This window comes from Notolabrus celidotus, chromosome 9 (assembly GCF_009762535.1).
Source record: "Notolabrus celidotus isolate fNotCel1 chromosome 9, fNotCel1.pri, whole genome shotgun sequence".
Taxonomy (NCBI): domain Eukaryota; kingdom Metazoa; phylum Chordata; class Actinopteri; order Labriformes; family Labridae; genus Notolabrus; species Notolabrus celidotus.
Genome location: NC_048280.1, coordinates 242,113 through 257,576, shown reverse-complemented (window position 1 = coordinate 257,576; position 15,464 = coordinate 242,113). Strand labels below are relative to the sequence as shown.

Sequence of the window (15,464 nt, the reverse complement as noted above, 5' to 3'; positions counted from 1 at the left end):
TTTTTAGGGGAGAGATTATCTACCCCTGAACTAAATTTAGACCCTGGGTCCACCGGTCGAAACGCTCGTAGTTCAGGGGTAAAGTTCCTCTGGTTGAAAAACGCCTTCAGAGACGCCTTATCTTCATCGTGTGTGTTTTGTGTGCAGACGTAATGGACGTGGCGTGGTCTCCTCACGACGTGTGGCTCGCCTCCTGCAGCGTGGACAACACCATCGTCATCTGGAACGCTCGCAAGTTTCCAGGTAGGAGTCGCAGAAACCTGAACTCAGAATCAGAGCATGAAGGAAGAGTTGTGTTCTGTTTGTGACCGTCTCTCTGCGCTCGCTCTCCCTGCAGAGATGGTGACGTGTCTGCGAGGTCACACCGGGCTGGTTAAAGGTCTGACGTGGGACCCGGTGGGGAAGTACATCGCCTCTCAGGCTGACGACCACAGCCTCAAAGTGTGGCGGACGGTGGACTGGCAGATGGACGCCAACATCACCAAACCCTTCAGCGAGGTACACACACACGCACACGTCTCTTTTCAACCTCTCATCTGAAGCGTCATGAACCATTCTCTGAACTCTCCTCCTCATCTGTGTCTCAGTGTGGAGGGACGACCCACGTCCTGCGTCTGTCCTGGTCTCCAGACGGTCAGTACCTGGTGTCGGCTCACGCCATGAACAACTCCGGCCCCACGGCTCAGATCGTGGAGCGAGACGGCTGGAAGACGAACATGGACTTTGTGGGTCACCGTAAAGCTGTGACTGTGGTGGTGAGGACGTCTTATCCACACACTCCTCCTCTAAACGAGTCTCTCCTCTCATCCGTCTCCTCACTCATGGATCTGTTTCTTCTTCTTCCAGAAATTCAACCCAAAGATCTTTAAGAAGAAGCAGAAGAACGGCAGCGCCCCTAAACCCGGCTGTCCGTACTGCTGCTGCGCTGTGGGCAGTAAAGACCGGTCGCTCTCCGTCTGGGTCAGTCCACTCCTCCGTTTGTCAGAGATCTACGTCTCCTGTTTTTATCTCAGCTGCACCAGAGAACGTCTGAGTCCACGTACAAACTCTCAGACTCATTAGAAAACTGGAGAAGCATCGACACGTTTTAAAGCTCTGAGTCTGAATAACCTCTCAGCAGCAGCAGACACCATCCATCACTAACGCTGCCCCTCTCTTTGTGTGTCCTCTCCTCAGCTGACCTCTCTGAAGCGCCCCCTGGTGGTCATCCATGACCTGTTTGATAAATCCATCATGGACATCTCCTGGTGAGTTTATATCTCAGGCTATGATGTCATCACAAAGCAGAACAAACTGTAGATAAACACAAACAGAGATGTTTAATTTGAGCATGTTTCAAAGACCTCAAGAGGAACTCCAGTATTCTTATTCCAAGGCTTCTACTGTTATTATGATAATAATAATAATAATAATAATAATAATAATAATAATAATAATAGTAATCTTTATTTATAAAACACTTTTTAAAACAGGGTAACAAAGTGCTTTACAAAATAAGACAACAAAGGAGGGAGATCAATAAAAGGAAATATTGTCAGAATAAAAACAACAAAAGATAAAAGATTAAAACATTCAGAAATATAAAATATTAAAATGGAATAAAATAGTTAAGATATAATAAAATATTGAAAATAAAACAAATATGAAAATGTAACATGAAAATAAACAAAATATACAAAATATGAAAATGTAAAAAATGTAAAAAAAAATATGAAAATATTGAAAATATGAAAAAATTTAAATATTCAAATTTAAAATATATTTTGGAAATAAAAAAATATAGAAATTGAAAATATAGAAAATACAAAATCATAAAATGAAATTATAAATTCTGCCAGTGATGCTGCTTTAAAAAAGAATAAAAACCTCTTGATTGAACACACTCAGGTAACATCTCCTGTAAAAGCACCTTTATCAAAATGTGTTTTTAAAAGAGGATAAAGAAGCTGCTGATCGCCTCTGGGAGGTTGGTCCAGAGGGTTAGTTGGTTATTGTTGTTTTAGGGTCTGCAGATCATTGACCAACGGTCCCTCTTTGATTTTGCATCTTCAAGTGTTTCAGTTCCTGACGGGTACCTCAAGTTTTTGAATCATTCAGTAATTTATGAGCACCTGATCAGAGTGTGTCCTCGACAGTACAGCTCAGAGGGTTAAATGCATCTGTCACAAAGTTCACAGATAAACAGTGTAGTGAGACATCTGTGGTCCCCCCCGCCTCATCACTGAGTGTGTGTGTGTGTGTGTGTGTGTGTGTGTGTGTGTGTGTGTGTTTTAGGACCCTGACCGGTCTGGGGATGTTGGTGTGTTCGATGGATGGCACCGTGGCCTACCTGGACTTCTCATTGGATGAGTTAGGAGATCCTCTGAGCGAGGAGGAGAAGGTGAGACCTCTTAGAGTTTTTCAATGAAACCATGAACAGGAAGTGGGTGGTCACATGATTCACACCAAATACACAACTTACAACCAACACAAGCTTTTACGTCACATCTTACTTTCCTGAGGTTTTCCCATTCCTCTCTTTCAATGCTTTCTTTTCTTCCATCATTTAATGGAAACTACAAAGACCCCAAATCAAACCTCTCCCCTCGTCTCCCTCTGACCTACAGAACAGCATCCACCAGAACATCTACGGTAAGAGTCTGGCTATAACCAGCACAGAGGCCCAGCTCTCCACCACCATCATCGAGAACCCAGAGATGCTCAAATACCAGCAGGAGCGGCAGAACTCGGCCCAGGCCAACGCGGGACCCGGGAGCATGGGGGCCGAGTCCTCTGCTCCAAAACTCAACAGCGTGATGAACGGGGAGTCTCTGGAAGACATCAGGAAGGTGAGAGACCGTTCACTCTGCATTTTAAAGTGAATGATAAGAGATTACTCTCTCTGATGTTTTCTTTTTGGTGTCCTGCAGAACCTTCTGAAGAAGCAGGTGGAAACAAGAACAGCAGACGGCAGGAGACGAATCACGCCGCTCTGCATCGCTCAGCTGGATACGGGGTAGGTGAACATGAGACACAGTCAGGGGGATAAAGAGGTAAAGAGTCTGGGTGTCATCCTCGACAGCTCCCTTCCACTCTCATATCAATAACATAACCCGGTCTGCATATTTCCACCTCTGCAACATCAACCGTCTCTGCCCCTCTCTCACCCCTCACACCACTCCTATCCTGGTCCACAGCTTCGTCACCTCCCGTATCAATTATTGTAATTCACTCCTCTTCAGTGTATCCTCACAAATCCCTCCATAAGCTTCAACTGGTCCAGAACTCTGCAGCCCGCATCATCACTAGAACCCCCTCCTTCCACCACATCACCCCGTCCTCCAGCAGCTTCACTGGCTCCCAGTTAAACTCAGAATCTCCTTCAAAATCCTCCTGTACACATTCAAGACCATCCACAACCTCGCCCCCTGTATCTGTCTGATCTCCTCCACATTGTCACCCCCTCTGGCTCCCTCAGGTCTTCCTCCTCCCCCCACCTCTCTGTGCCCCCTGCCCGTCTCAGGACCATGGGGAGCAGGGCGTTCAGTCACTCTGCTCCCCAACTCTGGAACTCACTCCCACCAGACATCAGAAACTCTGACTCTCTACCCCTCTTCAAATCAAAACTCAAAACCCATCTGTTTCAAACTGCATTCTCTGTTTAATATCCACTGCTTCATTTTTAATTTAGTGTTAATTTGCTTGTTGTTTTTATTTATTTTATGTGGTGTGGCGTGTTAATCCTTCTGTAAAGTAGCCTTGAGTGTTAAGAAAGGTGCTTTTATATAAAATGTATTATTATTATAATTATTATAAAAGAGGCTGGAAAACTTTACCACTCTGAGTTAAACTAAACACAGAGCTGATTCACTTCATCCAGACGTACAGTATTGAAGTCACTGCACAGCAAATCTGTCTTCTTGACAGATGTCAGCCCTGATTTGAAAACCTCTTCATCGGTCAGATTAATAATGATAGCAGCTGTGGTGTTGATATTAGCACTAACATTGATACTTGCATAAACATCAATAAATCAGCGTCTTCCTTCCTCTGCAGGGATTTCTCTCCGGCTCTGTTCAACAGCGCTCCCATCCTGCCCTCCGGCTCCTCCATGTCCATCCAGCTCACCTCCCAGCTCAGCTCCGACTCCAGCCCTGGACAGGCCTCCTCTCTGGGGCTCCGGCCAGGCCACGACTCCATGCTCACCTCGCCTCCACCCGGCAGCTCCAACAAGGAGGACATCAAGGACGGGTACAAGATGAGAGGGTGTTATTTCTCATGTCTTCTGATCTTCTGTTTTTCTGCTACCCTTTCATCCCTTCATCTTCTTCTTTCTCTCTGCAGCGTGAAGTCGTGTCTGCTGCTGACGTCTGCCTCCAAGATCGAGCCCATGAAAGCTTTGGACTCCAGGTTCACAGAGAGGTCAAAGGCCACACCAGGGGTCACCATCACACATACGGCTGGACTCACACCTCTGGACGGGTGATTTATTCCACACGAGTAAAGTGGTAAAGAGTGAGCGTGTCTTCTGTAAAAGAAATTTCCTAAAACAAAGTTTCTCTGTTCCTCCAGGCGGCCAAAAGACGGCCTCTCCGCCCTGAAGGACATCAAATCCAAAGAGGACACCAGCAGCGACAGCGAGGACAAGATGGCCACCATCAACAAAAACCTGTCGTTCAGCAAGAGGAAACCCGAGCTGCTGATGGACGGAGCGGAGGTGGTGGAGAAGAAGAAGAAGGGACGGCCTAGGAAAGAAAAGATGGCCGCTACGATTTCACAACCCTTCACTCAGGTAGAGAGAGGGACGGAAAAGGTGAACAGATAGAAAGATTGAGAAGTGTATTTTAAATCCAACAGCCTAACTTTGAAATGTGTATGAAGTGGAGGTCGGGCTCAAAAGCTCCTTTTGTGAAGATGTGAAGAAAATATCTAAGTGTTATATTCCCCTCCTCCTCCTGTCAGGTGACTCCTCCTGCAGAGCGGGAACCCAGCAGGGTGGCAGCTCTTCCACCTCCTGTCGCTGCTCTCAAACTACCTACACCCAGTATAAAGAAGGCCTTCAGTCTGCAGGTAACCTCTACTAACAAACCTAGAGTCTGTACGCACAGGGAGGGACTTTAGAACAAGGGTTAGGGTGTCTGTCTGTAGTCTGAGGAGTATCCACCAATCAGGTGTCGGCAGGAAGAACAGTCTGTATGGAGAGCAACAGCAGGTGTTCTAGAATTCTGTCTTTGATGTCAGAATTCTGAGAACAAATGGAACATTCTGTGAAGAAGTTCAGAGCTTAAAAAAACATCAGTGTCTCTAATCCTCTTTCATAGACCTCCATTCAACAAACAAACATTGTAGACATAGTTTTCTTCTCCTCTTGAGGACAGACCTGACAAAGCTTTTTACTTTCAGCTACAACTAACCTGTAATTACAGATTCTGATTCAGAGACATGTTGAATCTGGATCTCAGGGTCTGGATTTTAGTCTGAGAAGGGTTCTGGTCTCTGTCTGTAGTCTGAGTAGTATCCACCAATCAGGTGTCAGCAGGAAGAACAGTCTGTATGGAGAGCAACAGCAGGTGTTCTAGAATTCTGCCTTTGATGTCAGAATTCCAGAATTCTACCTTTGATGTCAGAATTCTAGAATTCGACCTTTGATGTCAGAATTCTAGAATTCGACCTTTGATGTCAGAATTCTAGAATTCGGCCTTTGATGTCAGAATTCTAGAATTCTACCTTTGATGTCAGAATTCTAGAATTCGGCCTTTGATGTCAGAATTCTAGAATTTGGCCTTTGATGTCAGAATTCTAGAATTTGGCCTTTAATGTTAGAATTCTAGAATTTGGCCTTTGAAGTCGGAATTCTAGAATCCGGCCTTTGATGTCAGAATTCTAGAATTTGGCCTTTGATGTCAGAATTCTAGAATCCGGCCTTTGATGTCAGAGTTCTAGAATCCAGCCTTTGATGTCAGAATTCTAGAATCCAGCCTTTGATGTCAGAGTTCTAAAATCCGGCCTTTGATGTCAGAATTCTAGAATCCGGCCTTTGATGTCAGAATTCTAGAATCCGGCCTTTGATGTCAGAATTCTAGAATTTGGCCTTCGATGTCAGAATTCTAGAATCCGGCCTTTGATGTCAGAGTTCTAAAATCCGGCCTTTGATGTCAGAGTTCTAGAATCCGGCCTTTGATGTCAGAGTTCTAGAACAAATGGAACATTCCGTGAAGAAGGTCAGATGTATTAATGTGAAGAAGCTAGGTAAGACTCCTTATATGCCCTCTGGAAGCTCTGTAAGTCAGGTGTGTGTGTGTGTCTGTGTGTGTAGGTGAGCATGGACCCCGCAGTGATCCTGGAGGTGGAGAACGAGGTTTCTTCGGTTGCCGGTTCGAAGCTCAGTCAGCTGCGATGCTCCAGAGACGGACGGGACTGGAACACGCTGCTGCCCTGCTCGGTGGTCACGGCAGCAGGGAGCAGGTAGGAAGTCTGCCGGCTTTGAGAGAAACCAACAAAGTCAGATATAATCCTTTAAATACTTCAAAACTCTAAATCTGTCCCCCCCTCCTCTTCTTCCTCAGTGACGTCATCGCCGCCGTCAGTCAGGACAGGATGTTGTCCGTGTTCTCTTCCTGTGGGCGGCGGCTCCTCCCACCCATCCAGCTGGCCACACCCGTGTCTGCTCTGCACTGCTCCGCCCACTTTGTCATGGTCCTGACCGCTGGAGCCACGCTGTCCGTCTGGTCAGTGCTCCTTCATTTCCTAACATCAGTTTCCTTTATTCAATTGGAGGAAGCAGCCTTTAGTGTCCTGCTGACTGATGATGATTTCTTTAACATGCAGGGACGTCCAGAAGCAGAAGGCTCTGGTGAAGAACGAGTCTCTGGCAACTATTTTAACAGGTGAGACACTGCAGCAGGATTATTAACCTTTATTTTACCAGGAATAGTCCCATTGAGATCCAAAGTCTATAATGAAACTATAATGAAGTCTTAAGTCAACAAAAACAAACACTTTTTGTTCATTTGAAGGTCACTGATCACATGACAGTTAAAATATATAAAGAATACTCAAAATCTGATCCTTTCAAACAGTAAAATACACATTATGAAGGTTGCCTTACCTGGAAAATGTCACTTTTGTAACACTAAATCTATAAAGTCTCCATAATTCTTACTTTAAATGATATTAAAGAGCCCCAAAGAGTTTAAAGCACAGAGCTACAGTCATACATGAGAGAGAGAGAGAGTGAGAGAGTGAGAGAGTGAGAGAGTGAGAGAGTGAGAGAGAGAGAGAGAGAGAGAGAGAGAGAGAGAGAGAGAGAGAGAGAGAGAGAGAGAGAAAGAAGACAAAGTGATGAAAAGAGAAATGAGAGACTGTATTCTCTGATTGTTTACGTAAACACAGGAAGTCAGGTTTTGTTTGTTTACTGCTGAGGTCACACCTCCTCCCTGCCTGCTGTGTGTCTCTCTGCTCCGCCCTCCATCACAGCTACTATAACACTTACTCTCCTCATTCATTTGGTCGCTTTGTAAAGACTCTCTGGCGTCCAATAAAGATGAATATTCTCGTATCGACAGTTTCATGTTCCTGCAGGGCGATGATATTAACATCCCTCCATCAGGACCTTTGATTTCACTCCTGAACTCACAGCAACCACTGAAGTGTGTTTAGAAGTGCAAACGTCACAACAAGAGGTCTGAGGAGTTCATGCTTCTCTCAGTAACACAGTTTTATTTGTGTGTGTGTGTGTGTGTAGGTGCTGACACCACAGTGTCTCAGTCTCTGCTGACTCAGCAGGGAGTCCCCGTCATCGGTCTGTCCAACGGGAAGTCGTACTGCTTCAGCTCGTCGTTGGAGACATGGTGAGAGACGGACAGGAGGAGACACACACACACATGACCTAAAGACAGAGACGCTGTTAGCTAACGATGACAGAGAGTTTAAACTTTTACTACTTCCTGTCTCCCTCAGGACTCTGATCGCAGACAAAGGAGACTCTCTGGTCCAGTGTGCCGACTTCAGGAGCTGCCTTCCTACCCATGATGCACCTGTGTCCTCGGGGCCGCTGGCTGTCATGCAGGGACGCAACCTCAAGTACGACACTCGTATTAAATCTCCCACCAGCCTGTTATCTCCTGACATGATGGAGTGAAGGTAGAAGTGGTGACTCTCTCTCCCTCTCTCCCTCTCTCTCTCTCTCTCTCGTCTGTGCAGCGCCGGTCGCCTGGCGTCCCGCCTCTCCTCCACCCCGCACCACCTGCAGCAGAGCATGACGCTCGCCTTCCTGGAGAACCAGCTGGCGTCTGCTCTGACGCTGCAGTCTTCGCACGAGTACCGCTACTGGCTGCTCATCTACGCCCGATTCCTCGTCAACGAAGGTACGAATCCAGAGAGCGTGACATTTATTACAGACTTCTTTTAGAGTTTGATTCCTAAGGTGTGTGTGTGTGTGTGTGTGTGTGTGTGTGTGTGTTCTCTTCAGGCTCAGAGTTTCGTCTCAGAGAGCTCTGTCAGGAGCTGCTCGGTCCGGTCCACAAATCAGCGACGACGTCCTGGGAGCCGACCACTCTGGTAAGACATCAACACCAGGGTCTAAATTTAGTTCAGGGGTTGATAATCTCCCCCCTAAAAAGACCCTGCTAGGGGGATAGTACTTTTCAAAGGTCGTGGGACTTTCAGGGGGCGGGGCCTGCAATGCTGAACGTGTCTGATTGGTAGATCAACCGCAGTGTTTTTATTCCGCCCTCCGTCCACAATAGCATCACATACAACCGGGTCAACTTTTTTTCAAATTATTTTTTTTCAAAACTTTTTTTTTCAATTTTTTTTTCCAAAAATGTTTTTTTCAAAAAAAAAAAAATTTCAAAAAAAAATCTTTTGCAAAAAAAAAATCTTTTGCAAAAAAAAAATCTTTTGCAAAAAAAAAAATTTCAAAATTTTTTTTTTGAATTTTTTTTTTCAAAAATGTTATGTCAAATATTTGTTTTCAAAAAAATTTCAATTTTTTTTTTTTTTTTGTCAAATTTTTCCAAAAACCATTCACAGTCATTGTTTTTTTTTCCATCTGTGATTCTCTTGATTTCTCTTTCTTTCATTAGTTTTTATTTGTTCTATCTTTTTTGTATGTGTGTGTACTTTTCAAAAGAAGAAGCTCAGAAGAATCAGAATCAGAATCAGAATCAGCTTTATTCGCCAAGTATGCTTGAACACACAAGGAATTTGACTTTGGTAAACTGTGCTCTCTTTGTACAAGGCATAAGAATAGGAATAAGAATAAGAACTACAATAAAAAATAAAATAAAAAATATAATAACAATAACCTTAGCTATAAATACAAGAAACAACAAATAGGCTTGACTAATATGTACAGGCTAAAATAATATGATAAAGTGCAGTGGTGAGTTGCAGAGGTAGTTAAAAGAAGCTGTGATTCTCTTGATTTAGCAGCTTGTAACAGTAGTCTTCTCTCAGCCCACCGTGAATGAGTCTCACCTCCCGGTGTTCCGCTTTTAAAAGTGACCCTGTAAACTGGAGACCTTCAGCTGAACGTGTCAGTGTTTGTGGAGTTTACACAGCTGTTGAAACACAGAGGGAGTTCCTGGGAATGCAAACTAGTTTAGTTTTTATTAAGATTTCAAAATATCCTCATCAGATATTTAATGATGGTCTAAAGACGTTTATGAGGGATGCATCCGGCTGAGAGTCTCCAGTTAACAGGGTCGCTGTTTAAACCAAAACACCGGCCGATCTCTGCGATCACGGCTTTTTGAGTCTCTTCATGCTAACAGGCTAACTGTTGTGTTGCTCAGAATGATACCTGCCTGTCCGTCTGCTTCTATGGTGTCATCTGTGATGAATGGCATTCCTCTTTGTGTTACTGCCCTCTACTGGTCTGGTGGTGTAGTGCATTTACTTTTTTTTCCTCCATACGTCACTGGCCTGATTTACACAATCTACCCAGGACTTCAGCCCGCGGTCCAAACACAGACAACAATGGGGGCACAGGAACCTTTTAGTTCAGGGGAAAGTAGTTCTGGGGGCTAAAAGACACCGGGACTCTTGGTTCAAATGCACCTTTAGGTTGAAGCAGAGCTCAGATATTTAATGATCGTCTAAAGACGTTTATGAGGGACGCATCCGGTTAAAAGACCCCAGAACTCTGCTGCTCCTGCTGCACATGATCTCTAAACTCATTCCACTGCTAGCTCCGCCCCCTCTCCCCTAGCCCCGCCCCCTCTCCTTCATGATGTTGATTTCTTCTTATTGTCTCTCCGTGTTCAGGGTCTACGTAAGCGTGAGTTACTGCGGGAGGTTTTACCCGTCATCGGTGAGAACCTGCGATTCCAGAGACTGTTCACGGAGTACCAGGACCAGCTGGAGCTGCTACGCAACAAATAACACACACTTCTACACGCACACACACACACACACCCACACAGACACACACAGGGAGACACACAGACTGACACAAACACGTCCTGGTGTTCGGTGAGACTTTCAATCACAGCGGGTCCTCGGCTGTGAGCGCTCGGACCGGCCTCGAGACATGGGTGCTTCTTTTTTATTTTCTAATCACAACGTCACGTTGAGCTGTCGTCTTTGTGTCCTTCTTCTTCCTGCTCGCCGTGTTCCTCTGACCTATGCACCTCTCTCCTGCACTCCCCCAATCATGAACTGAGAATAACCGAAGAGAGAGAGGGGCCCGCGGCGGGGGGGGGTCGCCGCTCCCGTTCGCAGCTTCAGCAGCCATGAAATCAATCTGAAGAGAGAGACGCTCGCAGAGGAGACGGACGAATCAGAGGGGATGTTAAGAAGCAATATGCTTGTACCAAAGTGATGCCTTTAAGTGTAGATGTTACCACAGGTCTGTGTGTGAGGAGGAGGAGGAGGAGGAGGAGGAGGAGGAGGAGGAGGAGGAGGAGGAGGAGGAGGGCGTCCAGATGAAGGTGCAGCCAAAATATGAAATCACAGAGAGGTCACCGCTTCAGATATTTAAACACAGGAAGGACGTCTGCGAGGTGAAGCACTTAAAGCAGGTACGTCAAAGCTCTGAGAGGAAACAAGAGGAAGAAAAACTCGTCTTCCTTCCTCACTTTGGAGGAGGAAAGTTTCACAGAATGATCCTTTAACTGTCTTTATGTTCGCCTGTGAAGCAGACACTTCTGTCATGCTCCTCTTTGAGCAGCGAGGTCACCTCTGCACCGTTTAAGTGGAGCATTGCGGCCTCTAGTGGCCAAGAGAAGTACTGCAACAACAAACAGCTCAAAAGATGGAAGGATGACAAACTTGCCTTTCTTCCTCACTTTGGAGGAGGAAAGTTTCACAGAATGATCCTTTAACTGTCTTTATGTTCGTCTGTGAAGCATCCTGTCTCTGCAGACACTGGAGCATTGCGGCCTCTTGTGGCCAAAAGAAGTACTGCAACAACAAACAGCTCATAAGATGGAAGGATGACAAACTTTATTTTCCCCTGTGGTCACAGTGAAATATAAATGGTGATTTAGAGGATATATGGAGGAGGAGTTTTTCACATCTTTGCCTTTTTTTTTTTACTCTGATAAGAAATCTTGCAGAAACATTCTGTCCCTGACTTAAAGGCACTGTGAGGAGTTTTTTAAGTGGTTGATAAACAGACTGAAACTGATACTGATGCCTCTTTATGACCTTCAAGAGCAAACAAGACCATCCACAACAACACTGATAGCTTCTCTGTTGTCATGTTTAATGCCTGACACCGCTCTGAGGGGGGAGGTGTCAGATCAGATGATTGACATCCCGCTTTAGAAACACCCTGTTTTGCTATTTTCATGGCAAATAATAATACATTTGTATGTTAAACACAACAGGATGAGGTTATTGTCTGAAGATACAAATTTTGCATGTACAGGATAAGAGATGAGAGGTATCGTGTTGTCCACAAGGGGGCGCCAGAATCGATACAGTTCCTCACAGCAGCTTTAACAGGAGGAACACGTGAGGGACTAAATGCATCAGCAGGTTATCTTCCTCCCGTCCTCTCAGAGCTTTGATCGATTCTTTTAAAGGATTCAAAATGAAACTGAAGGATGAAATCAGGAGTCTCACATCGCGTCTCCTCACAGTTTCACCTGAGCGTCACGAAGAACACCCTCCCTCCCTCCGACGCTGTTTTGTAAAGAATTAAACGTGCGTGTAAATCATGATATCTGGATTCTATCGTATATAATGTTGTCGTCCAGCAGGAACTTTATACTCAGACTTTTAACCGTCACATCCGAACAGATCTCAGTTTGTAAACACGAGGAGCCTCCCTCTCTCGTTCCACATCAGGTGCAGTTTTTAACGTATCCATGCGGTCGCTCGGCGGGATCGCAGACCGTTTGCGACCGCTCCGGGGGAATCATGTGAACGTTCGTCGGTCGTGCTGCGATCACAGAGCGCCGCCGCAGGAACGTTTCCTCCTCTTTGTAAATACCGCGTCTCCGTTCTCCTCCGCTGATGTTCGTCTCTAAAAAAAACCACTTCAAAGAGGAGACCGAGGAGAGGAAACGTTTCCTGTCCGACATCCACTAACTTGACATTTTCACAGGTTTCAGGATCTAAAAGGTGAACCGCCTGGCTGAGCTCCTTCCCTCTGTCAGACTGTGTGTGTATATAGATGAAGAGTGTGAGCTTAGGAAGCTTGTTTACTGCTGTCATTGTGAAGAGCAGACGACAGAGGAGGTCCTCTTTCTGTAATATGTACAGCATTTCTCTCTTTCTTTCTCTTCTGTTGCTTTTTTTTTTTTTGCTGTTAGTCATTTTTAAATGTTTGTACGAGGCATTTTTTTGTTTAATTTTTCTATAAGAAAAAGAAAAACAAGCAGAGATGAGCTGCCATTTTGCTTTTGAAGAAAGTAAAAAAATAAATGTTGAAAGAGTCGAATCGTTCTGTGTTTGAGTGTGTTTAAAAAAGTGTGTGAGAGAGGAAGTGAGAGTGGGATGATTAAAAAATATAGAGTACATTTTATTTATAATGTACTTTACATGTAAGTTATAAAACAAGGAGTGCACCAATTTCTGGAGCAATGCAATAAAAATCAGCACGGGAGATTACCTACTAAAGATCAGGCTCCAAAAGCGAGTCAGTCCCGATCGGCAACCTTCAGGGATGATGACACAAGAAGCTAATCTGAAAGTGCTAGAAACTGCAGTTCCCCGTGTGTCCACTTGAGGCTGTCTCCAAAAGCCGAGGAGGTCAGCGTGCGGTCCGTCTCCGCTCCGTCTCCGCAGCACAGCTTATAAATTACACTCTTAATCAGTGTGTTAACTTCCTCTGGCTCCCGACTGCTCCACAGCAGATACGCGAGACTTCTGTTTCTCCTTCTATAGCCCACCGCCTGGGAAAAGCTAGCTACTACGACGTGATTTAAAGGTGACATATCATGCAACATCAACTTTTTAACAGTTCTCTCCCTGAAATCTGTGTCCCTGTCTACAAACCCCCTGAAAAGTCAAAGACTCCATTCTGCCCCTGTTCTGATTTCTCCACCTTTCTGTAAATGTGTGCTGAAACCAGCCGTTTCAGTTTTCAGTGTTTTTCATACGTCACAACGCCATCCGGTCTGTAACAGGAAGTCAGAGCTCGGAGCTTGTTCAGCCCATAGACTGTATAAAATACAACTCAACCCCTCCTCCGTTTTTCATTCCCTGCACACATGTGTGCTAACAAGGAGCTTAGGAGGGAGGTATGCTAGTTGTAGGCTGTCTTAATAAACACAAAGGTCGCTTTGACTCCCCACGTCTGCAGATTTGAAGATCTAGTGGAGGATTTTTAGTTTTCATGGAAAAGTGCTAGCGCTAGTTAGCATAGCCACATAGCTACATGTCGTAGCTGTAGCTGTAGCTGTAGCTGTAGCTGTAGCTGTAGCTGTAGCTGTAGCTGTAGCTGTAGCTGTAGCTGTAGCTGTAGCTGTAGCTGTGTACCAAGACACACGTCGACATACTGACAAATAAAACAACAAGTAACAGAATCTGTGACCAATCCTTCATAAAGGTCCCTGCTGCCTTTCTGGCAGAGGTCGGTTTCACTCCCCACGTCTGCAGATTTGAAGATCTAGTGGATGATTTTTATTTATCATGGATAAGTGCTAGCGCTAGTTAGCATAGCCACATAGCTACATGTTGGTAGCTGTGTACCAAGACACACGTCGACATGCTGACAAATAAAACAACAAGAAACACTAAATCTGTGACCAATCCTTCAGAAAGGTCCTGCTGCAGGCGTCTCTCCGTCAGGATCAGATTCTGGATCAGATTCAGAGGGTTGAAGTGACGCGGGTCTGGGAGCAGCCGTGTATATTCAGCCAACATGTAAACATTAGATCAACGTGCTGGAGAGCCGAGGCCACACCCACTTCCTGAGGGGGCGTGGTCAGAGAGAAAACAGAGTGTTCTGAGCAGGGCTGAAGAAGAGGGTTTTTCAGGCAGACCAGAATCTGATTTCAAAGTGTTTTTTTGAGCATAAACTTTAAAGACATGTTTTGGGGACCTCTTAGACCAATATATGTTGATGATATGTCACCTTTAAGGAATAAAAGTGATGCCTCCTGTGACAGGCTGAGTTCTTATCTGAGGGGCTCAGTGTTAGCTTGGTCTCTACCTGCAGCAGGTGAGCTGCAGTGCGCCTGTCACTGCAGGTGCATTCAAGGACTGTCGTAAATGTGCAATACAGTCCTTTCATGGCATTTTTCTGTGTGTCAAGAGAATCAAAATACAGTCACAGTGGTCACATCAAGAATGTTTTCTTTTAACATTTTATCAGGGCCAGGTTGAATTATTTCACTTCAGATATTACACTAAAGTGTTAAAGGAGTGTTGATGATTTTAACTCTTGGTTTAACCCTGATACTGATATCTGATCCACTACATGAATTATTTAAAGAGTGAAGATGTTTCAACAAAAATCAAAGACTATCATGTTTTGAGTTTTCGTCGACTAAAACTATAAATGGCTGAAAATACTGACATGTGACTAAAACTAACATTTAATCTAAAGACTAAGACTACATCTAAAATAGTCGCCAAAATGAACACTGCTCCACAGAGAGGTTTTTTCAGCTGAAAGCGCCGTCGAGGGACTTCTATCTTTAAGGCTTTAAAAGTTAAACAAGATCAGGCATAATTAGGGGCGTGGCTTATTGCAAGGCTAAGCTAGCTTCACCTCCACCTCTTTGTTGGTTATGTAAACAAGTTGAAATTAAAGTTAAGTCAGCACTTCTAACAAGGCATCCTCCACCTTTGGAAGACATCATTATACTCCGGCGCAGGTTCTCCTGGAGCGCTCGCCATGTTTGGTTTGGTGTTTTTCTGCCTCTGCATCCGGTCTGCATAGCATCCTCGAGAGGCTGCAGATCCTCCACAGAGAGGTTTCTGTCATGGACCTTTAAGGCTACATGATTAGCATAATTAGGGGCATGGCTGATTGCTAGGCTAAGCTAGCTTCAACTCCTCCTCTTTGCTAGTTTTGTAAACAAGTT

General features: G+C 44.9%; 1 protein-coding gene across 2 annotated transcripts; it reads left to right on the top strand.

Annotated features, from left to right (window-relative positions):
- Positions 1-148: 148 nt before the first annotated feature.
- LOC117818973 (protein HIRA) lies at positions 149-12,871 on the top strand. 2 transcript variants are annotated; one of them, XM_034692146.1, is made up of 20 exons: positions 149-243; positions 338-498; positions 588-755; positions 847-960; positions 1,177-1,247; positions 2,275-2,380; positions 2,607-2,828; positions 2,910-2,995; positions 4,036-4,230; positions 4,324-4,461; positions 4,552-4,771; positions 4,942-5,049; positions 6,296-6,444; positions 6,546-6,707; positions 6,808-6,866; positions 7,724-7,829; positions 7,939-8,061; positions 8,182-8,345; positions 8,450-8,538; positions 10,249-12,871. In XM_034692146.1, exons 1-20 carry the CDS (start codon positions 153-155, stop codon positions 10,363-10,365), a joined length of 2,649 nt encoding a protein of 882 aa, XP_034548037.1. In that variant the 5' UTR covers positions 149-152; the 3' UTR covers positions 10,366-12,871. The 2 variants fall into 2 exon arrangements, with proteins under 2 accessions (XP_034548037.1, XP_034548036.1); XM_034692145.1 differs by having other exon boundaries at positions 4,552-4,792.
- Positions 12,872-15,464: the final 2,593 nt, after the last annotated feature.